Consider the following 9,008-nt stretch of genomic DNA (forward strand, 5'->3'; position numbering starts at 1 on the left):
ATACATCATTGAGCATATTTGTTATGCTCCAAATAAGCAGCTTGAAGGAAAGACTACATCAGAAACATTAAGGATATGGACTTCACAGTGAAGTGAAAATGAAAACAGACTGAGCAATGAAACATCAAGCTTGGGTGGCACTAAGAGAATCTCTCACCATTTTTGTTTCATGTGTATTTTTAGGAGTCTCAGGAAGAACATGTAGGCTAGGTGTTTCCAGAAGGTTAGTGGCATTTAAGCAACAACTTATCTAAAGGACCACATTAAATGCATTTTCTAGTGTATGGATACAGATATAAACAGAAGTGAACTAGGCCAGGTCTCTTTCAGACATTGCTGGACTGGAAAGTGATGAGCCTAACAGACACGTATCAGATACAGAAAAGTATCCACCAAATCTACAATACACTGCTCTTCTGACAATAGAAATGGACTGGACTTTGCGATGTCTATATTTCAACAATTTATGATGAAAGTTAAATAGTAAAATTGAATCGACATTGTGATAGATTTACTTAATGGAAACAGCCTTCTGGAGACATCATCAGTTTTGTGCAACTTAGTTTTTCAACCTGCTACTTCACTAGCTGAAGCATAGGTATGCTTCAAAGCAACGCTCTTTTTTGCATGCTGGTAGATTTTCATTTCTTATTCCAAAGCTTTATAGATGCTTGGACAGGAATATGATACTCCAGAAGCGAAAGCTGTAGAAGTAAAGCACCAAGTTTTCTCTCTCTACTTTTCTCCTACAACTTCTAAAGCAGCACTTCAACAAAACTGGCTGCACACACATGGTTTCACTTCTATCTACAGAATGACAGTTTAGGCACTAAAATCTTTCTTGCTGCTTAATGTAATTAATAATGAAACATCTTAAAATTGTAGTATCTGCATGCAGTCTCTACAAGACAACAGCACACATACATACTCTGTTCAAATTTACTCAGTTAGCTCTTATTTCTAAAACACTTAAAAACTAAAATTTGATTCTGCCTATATTGATAGCAGTAAGTCTAACAAAACCATCAAGTAGGTGCTTGGGCCTTTTGAACTCTGCTACAGGAAAATACCAAAATTAACTTCAAATTTGCAGTGGCTTATTTTAACAACATTTGGGGTACAGAAAACTACTATATTAACTGATAAATTAAACTTTAAAAATTAACAGCATCACCTATATGAGACATAAACCACTGTAAGAATACAGAGAATGAAGAATGAGCAGCTGGTGGAGAGTATCCGTAATTACTTCACAAGTAGATCCATATCTAGCTTCAGCATCACTAAAGCTACATTTCACTAATCAGACTAAAGGTCTAAGTAAATTACTGATTTGCAAGTAGTAATGTATATCCTGTTCATAACTAACAGATTTATTCCCAAAATGCTGATATAGTTACATGAATAATAGTCAAAGACTCCTGTACAGAAAACTGAAGTTCTGAATAAATATGGTTTAAACACTATCTTATTACATCCTACAGCTCAAATTACTTTAGTTGAGGAGTTCATCTGCTTAGGAATCAGTCTGTAAGACCCATGCCTACACTGTTGAAGTCTTAAGAGTAGAACGTGGCAGCCATTTAATAAGCTCTCCAGTGAGCTAAGCTGAGTGATAGCCTGGAGAAAACAATTAGTTAAAATGGCGAAGAACATCTTTTACTCAAGATCATGCATTTCTCTCTTCTTAAACAGGTATTTAAATGGAAGGGCTTACAGTCTCCTACCTACCCTCCTCTTCATTGTATGTCAAAATAACATACCTCATTTTTGGAGAGCAAATGGAAATGAGGGGTCCCCCCCCTCAATTTGGTTACTAAATGAGAAAATTCTGGTCTTTCCAGAACAGAAATATCAAGTGCAATTTCAACTCGCAGACCTTCACCAGAGAGACAGATGATACAAAGGACTGTGCAGGAGATATTAACCTGGGTCTTTCAGCCATTTGGTTTGCAAAATGGCTCCTCAAACCTCCAGTGGCACATCCAAGGGGAAAACAAACTGCACCATTTCTTAAGTAGTCTTGTTAAGTTAGTTTTACCAGTGAAGGCACAGTACCATAAACCTGAACCTACAGACATCCTGAATATTACAGATATTCATGAAAAGTATTCTTGAATAGGTAGAATTTTCACATGTCTAAAATAGTAGCAGCTGATACTTAAAAAAAAAAAAAAAAAAAAAAAAAAAAAAAAAAAAAAGGCAGCGCAATTCAGGGAGAAACACAGAACAAAGATGTCAGTTGATGACCCTCACTGGGGTGAGATCTCACTATCTCCAGCCACCTGTCTGCTCCACGCCTCTGTCAGAGGTTATTATACCATAGCAGGTGTAACAAAGCGAACGCGCATCCAAAGAGAATTTGTACCAACATACAGGTTCCAAAGGATGGGATGCTCTCACACTTTTTCTTCTGCCACACCTGCTATAGGAACAGTAACTCCCAGCAAGAGAAAACAGCACCTTAAAAATCCCTGGAAAAATCCTAGGACTGTAAGAGCAGCTTAGAGGGACTATCTATCTCACCAGCCTGAGCACTCATACCGAAGGTGAGCACAGGCCTTGGCCAGAGGCACTGAAGAGGAGAGTTTGCTAGAGTTTTCAAGGCTCCAAGTCATACAAAGAGACAGCACACTGCAGGGTGGTAAAAGTGGCTTCTATCAGTGGCTCCTGACCATGCTTTTGCCGAACCTGCACACCAATTTAACATGCTTACTGTACAGCGGCACTGGTTTGCATTCACCTTGGAGCAGAGCAGAAAACTGGAATCAGGAACCACTAGCAATATCCCAAGGTAGCCATCCCCACACATGAATGTGTCTACATTTATCTACCTAAAGGACTGAGTCATCAGAAGAACAAGATGAGCATGGATGAGGCTAACGGAGGAAGCCTACCAGGCAGAAGTTTTAGGCAAAAGGAAAAACCTTAGCTGACAGGACTCTTGTGCAGGTGGATACAGTATTACACTCACGGGAACTTTACCAAGAGAACTTGCATTTTCAAGCGTTAGGAAGCTTGACCACAACAGTAAGACAGAGGTGGGTGTTCCAACTCATCTGAAGCACACACTTCAACAGGACATTTTCTAACAATCGGTTATTGATTTCCATGACACTGTACAGCATCTGTCTCAACTTGTTCTAATAGCCCAGTACTTTTTAAGCAAAAGTGGAAGAGTCTATAGAGTAATCATAACCTACTGTACAATTTCAGATGAAATCAGATACTGTCACACGCTAAGGACTGCAAGAAAATGTTCTTATGCACCATCTGTGACGTGCGCAAATTAACAGTGAAACAGACTGAGGCTTCAGGTGAGGAGAAAGCTCAAAATGAAACAACTTTTCAACAACTCCACTGTTTCCCTAAAATTCCTGTACTGTACTAGAAATAATTGTAAGCCCCAAGTCTTAAAATCACAAATATCTATATCCTACCACACATCCCCCAAAAAAAACAAAAACAAAAAACTATAAAAGGTATCTATTATGATAGGAAAAAAAAGGCTTTTCCAATATCAGAAACCCAAAATTTGGAATAGTATTATCTTCAACAACTTGTTAGAAAAACTAAGGGAACACAATAAGTGAACATAACCAATTGCTTTGGAGTTGATATCCTTACCAAGGAAGTCAGAAAAATGAATTTCCAGATCTACATTAGATTAACAGATACTGTGAATACTGTGATGTATTCTACAAAACTGCCCTAATAGAAAAAATATGATAATTAAAGTTAAGATCAAATGGGGGAAAAAATTAATGTTCAACAGGATAGACTGATTTGAATCACCAATTTTAATCATGACTTAGATCAGTCAGCAGGAAACCTCAATTTAATCTATTTTGACCTTATTTTGTATCCAGACATTATTCAAAAGGTGTGGCCTCCCTATTAAAACACCTCAATTTGCAACCACACTAGCGATCATGCCAATTTGACTACTGATTCCTAAGGAGGCAGCTATTACACACTGACGCATATTAACCTGAAACAACAGCATAGCTTAATAACTTTTTTCCATGTTCTTAATCTTTGTTTCTTTATAAGGAAAGAGTAGATCACATTTCTTAAACAGTGTCCTCTTTGAAGACATTTCAAGCTGGGTTTGGAAGCCAGAATTCAGTTATATTCACATCATTTTAAAACTCTGCAACTGAAAGTAGTATAACTTTCATAATAAAAGAAAATTTCATCAGGTATTTTGAATTTAAAAATTATTTATTAAAGTCCTGTCAATGTAAAGAATTGATCCAAACAACCATAAAGCACACTCAAGCTGAGTCAGTTTAACAGCTCACTGACGCTGACAGAGGAGTGATCCTGCTCCTCTGTCTCCGAGATCCATGTGCCTGCTTTTTCCAATGCTCATCTGACCCATTAAGGAGCTGATTCAAACCGCTGACCCCACAGAAACAAACTCTGCGAAAGGAAAAATTAAGTTCTCATTCCAATAGGTCATCAAGTTGAATCACCTCACAGAGAGGCAAGACAAACACTAGAAGCTGGCATGAAGACGGCTCAACTGCATGGCCGAGAGCGGGTAGAAACAGGACTGTATTTTTCAGCAACATTAACAGGTCAGAGTTCCACAAGATGAGGATGCTCTCTGAGAAGTCGAGTCAATCTAAGGCTGATACTTCTGGAAGAAGGAAGATTTCATCCTCTTCTGCTGATCCTTGCAACTGGTTCTGCTATCCCATTCCACCTCTCACACCAGCTCTAATACTCATTAGGTCTTTCTTTTAGCTGACACAACTAGTTACCCTGCAAGCAGCTCTTCATTTTTTGGTAGGTTAGCATGCTGAATCAGCCTGCAGAGGAAGTCCAAGGTGCAGAGCCTCCACTTTCTGGCAATTAGGAGCTGCCAGACCACCTCAGCTGCTGTCCATCCTCCTTCACCCATATTTAAAATCAGCTGGACATCTAAACCAGGATATGCCAAGCTAAACCAGGGCTATTACGTCATTACTGCCCCAGCCCATCCCTGACCATCCTCCTCCCCATGCACTGCCATTTTTTTTCTCATTAGTTAATCAAAAAAAGAAAACCACTATTTTTTCCATTAGTTTCACCAGTTAGTTCCCCAGCAAGCACCAGTTGCAACGTGACTGGTGCATACCTTCATGGAACGAAATAAAGTAACAACAGGGTTTCAGCACTTCTAAAAATCACAATAGGTACTTTGCGACATATCTTTTCAACACAAAAATCTGACCTCTATTCTTCAAGTTTTTGGAATCAGTAGATCTTATCCCCACTTACATTTTATTCATACATTATAATGGATGAATAAATAAAAACCATTCTCTTTCAACTACGAGTCAAAATCTTTTCTTCTCAACAGACATTAAAATATTTGTATTTGGAAAAAAAATATATACATATCAGCATTTGCTACACCACAAAGACTGAATAAGCAGCTTAAAGTATGATTTTGTAACATTTACAAAGCTTGTGCTGATCTTAAGTTAGAGATGCTTTTTCTGATTATGAGTAGGAAAATATTCTAATGTGTAGGAATGTTAGGACTCAAACTGATAATGTAAGCATGCTTCAAAGCAAACTGAAACCCTAAACCAGTTTAACAACCCCAAATTTAAAAATATTTAATGTAAGTTCAACATCCTTTTTTTTTTTTTGGTCTATGTCCTGTTCAAACTGGTAAACTTCTACAAAAGTGAAACAGCATTTTTTGTTAAATTAGTTTCACTTTCTGGATTCATTTACTTAACAGGCTCAGAGTTCCTGTCTGAAGAGCTTTTATGTCAAATTCAAAAAGCTTTGTATTTATATTGTTTATATTTCAAGTTTTATAGCTCTAGCATTAAAGCCTTGCTGACGCTCTAGAATGTAATAATTTAAGATTTCTCCTCTCTTGAGGATGAGTTCTTATGAGCACCTTAAGAGTCAGCACAAGATTTTTCCACTGGGGTGGGGGAGGGGGGCAAGAGGCACAGCAGCAGTGTTACTCTCCACCTGCATTTTCAAACCCAGGCTGGTCATCGACTCCTCAAGCTGCTGAGACAGCCAAGTCCTAGGATTGTGTATATTATTATTCTTCCCTAGCACTCTCAACACAGCATTAAGCAGCCTATGGCTCTCCTAACACACCCTCTAACCAACACACTAGAACACCACCACATAGTGGCAGTCGTCTTCAGCTCCTCCAGGCAAACGGTTGATACTGGGGCTTCAGTGGCAATACTGGGTTATGGAGACTTCCCATCCTGTTCCCTACATAATTTCTGACTTGTGCCAAGAACCACTTCAGGACACTGATCCTAGTTTAAATCACCAAAAGAAAATAAGATGTTTTCTAAATCCTGATTGGTTTCCTGGTTCAGTATGCAGTGCAGCCGTGCAAACAGTTGTCTGCACAATTCAATGGATGCGAACAAACGTCAGCCAAGCCTGTGTCACTAAACTCATCCCATAGTTGGATCACGGCTTTCAGAGCCCCTTTATGTTGCTCCTGCCCCTTAGTCTGAAATAAAGAAGCCACAAAAGGTCAAAGAACTTGTTTTTTCCCCTGAGCATTGTGCTTTCTTAAAGAAAAGCTAAGACTTCTTCCTTCCTTAGTAAAGTATCATGACCAACAAGCAATAAAAGCCTTACCCCTTAGAACAACGTCCATAAAGTGAAAAACAATACCTGTTTGATCTCCATACACCACTGACTTTTAATTGCTCTCTGCAGCAGGAATCTCCTACAACTCTCAGTGCCATCATTGGTGTAACGTCGATGTAAGTACGTGACAATACAGAATAGGAAGTAATTCACCGTACCGACTGTGGCTCTTCAGCAATATGGCGAACTTCAGCTCGCACCAGAACAGAGCTAGTGTGACTATTTCACAATAATGCTGCCTTTAATTAATAAAACTTGTAAGCAATTGGTGAAACTTGAGACAAAGAGCCTGAATACTGTGATGCCTAAACCAGCATGTGCCCCAGTATCTTTGTCCAACAATTAGAGGTTATGGAAGTTTAATAGCTACGTTTTTTCAGCCAAGAAATTATCAGGGATGAGACCTGTGATTCTCTGCCCCTCAAGATACTGAGAAAAGACAGTTCATTTCAAGATTAGATTAGTATGTTTAGTACCAGTAACAGGAAGATGGCTACATTGAAGTTTTTACTTGGGAGGGAAGGATAAATTTACAAATCCACACAAATTCAGGAATTTCTAGGGAAGAAGAAAGAAACTCCATCTGTAAAATACTTCAACACTGATGCACACCTCTCCTTCCTGCCCTCCCACCCCCCCAAGTTTGGCCAAAAGAAACGCCTGTCGCGCAGATTTTTTTTTTTTTATGGCATACTTTTCAAATAAGCATTTGCCATCCATTTGTCAACACTGTTCAAGCAGCGAATTACCCAAGATTGGAATCTTACGATAAATAATATCAAGTTTTCCTTCAAATTGTCTGTCCTAACCCGTCCCGCAGAAGGGAAGCGGCTGATCTCGGGGGCAGACGGGGCAATCCCACAGCGCGGCCGCGTACCTCGCGATCCCCCACAAAGAACGGGGCTCAATAACCCCCCCCGATCTCCCGGGGCTCCCCGGCGGAGCGCCCTGCCCTCTCCCAGGGTCTCCCTCCCGAGGCACGGCAGCCGCTGCCGTCCTGTCTGCACAAGCGCTCCACCTTTGTCTAAATAAAGGTATTTAGAGAAAACGGAGGGGTATTCCGCCCTCCAGCAGCCGCGCTCCCACCGCAGCGCGGGGCAGCGCCGCTGCGCCCCACGCCCGCCAGGCCGCCCCGGCCCCCGCGGCCGCCACCGGCCCTTCGCCGGGCTGGGCTCGGCTCCCGCTGCCCGCCGGCACCCCGCCGCCGCCGCCGCCGCGGGCGGGGCGAGGCGCGGAGCGGCGAGGCGCGGAGCGGAGCCCCCCGCCGCCCCCCGCCCCGCGCAGCGCCGGCGCGGCCTCCGCGGCCCCACAACTAACTTGCGGGACGCTCCGCCCGGCCGCGGCCCCGCGCAACAAGTTCCCGGGCGGGTCCCCGCCCCGCCGCGCTCTCACCTCCGCCATGTTCGCGGCGCGGGGCGCGGAGGAGGCGGGGGGGGGGGGTCACATCGCCGCCGCGGCGGAGGAGGGAGGAGGAGGAGGACGCGGCACCGGCGGCGGCGGCGGGGCGCAGTCTGCGCGGCGGCGGGGCGGGAGCGGGCACGCGACGCGCGACGTCACCGCGCACGGCCGCGCGCGGCGGGGCGGGAGGGATTGGGGGTGGGGAGGGGGGGGCGAGGCGGCACGCGTGCGCCCGCGCGCGCTCCTCACCGCCCCCTCCCGCCGCCTGTCAATCACCGCGCTGGCCCCGCCCCCACCGCGCCTCCCGCCAGGCTCCTCGGCGTCGCCGTTACGGTATCGCCGCTACCGTAAATAACAGAATATACGCACACCCCCCCGGAAAAAAATAATCAGCTCGAAAATTCGGCTTATTCAACTCCCTGCGCCGCGGGCACCGGTCTTGGGGGGAAAAACCTGCCTTAACGCGCCCCCCTGCCCCCGCCCCCTTCAAGCCTTGTGCCGAGCCGCGGCGGGGGCCGAGCCAGCCGCTGTCCCCCCCCCCCGCTAAGGAGCGCCCCGGCCGGCCAGCCGGCCAGCCCGCAGCCCCTCCCGCGCAACCGGCTTCCTCCACGCGCTTTAACTCATTGAAAACGAGGTGAAAACATTAAAAAATATTAAAAAAAAATTAAAGGAAAAAGCAACCTTCCCCCCCCCGACCTGCCCCTATCCCTGTCAGTGGGGCCGAGCGGCACCTCTGCGCTCCGCGGACACCGGGCCCCCGCGGCGGCGGCGGCGGCGGGCTGGGCCCTGCAGGCCGAGGCCGAGCCCGGCGGGCGGCGGCGCGGCCCCACCGGGAACCGGGTGGGGAGCGGGGGGGTGGGGGGAACGCGGCCCCGCGCGGCGCCTATCGGCGGCGCCGTCCTTGGCGGCCAATCGCCGCGCCGCGTCTTGGCCGCGGTTGCCGTGGCGACCGCGCGACGCGACGCCCGAGCGCCCGC

The 9,008-nt window shown here is 45.1% G+C and overlaps 1 protein-coding gene across 3 annotated transcripts in view; it reads right to left on the reverse strand.

The window, feature by feature from the left end:
* MIER1 (MIER1 transcriptional regulator) overlaps positions 1-8,803 on the reverse strand; it is a 40,950-nt gene extending 32,147 nt beyond the window's left edge. Inside the window, exon 1 of one of the 3 annotated variants that reach the window (XM_062582083.1) lies at positions 8,763-8,803. Coding sequence is in view for 1 of the 3 variants with exons in the window: in XM_062582080.1 (XP_062438064.1) it covers positions 8,026-8,034 (9 nt within the window). In the remaining 2 variants the exon portion in view is untranslated. Of the gene's footprint in view, positions 1-8,025; positions 8,151-8,712; positions 8,730-8,762 lie in introns of those variants that run through there. The other 2 variants (XM_062582081.1, XM_062582080.1) reach the window with 2 other exon arrangements.
* Between the last annotated feature and the right edge of the window lie 205 nt (positions 8,804-9,008).

This window comes from Rhea pennata, chromosome 8, assembly GCF_028389875.1.
Source record: "Rhea pennata isolate bPtePen1 chromosome 8, bPtePen1.pri, whole genome shotgun sequence".
NCBI lineage: Eukaryota > Metazoa > Chordata > Aves > Rheiformes > Rheidae > Rhea > Rhea pennata.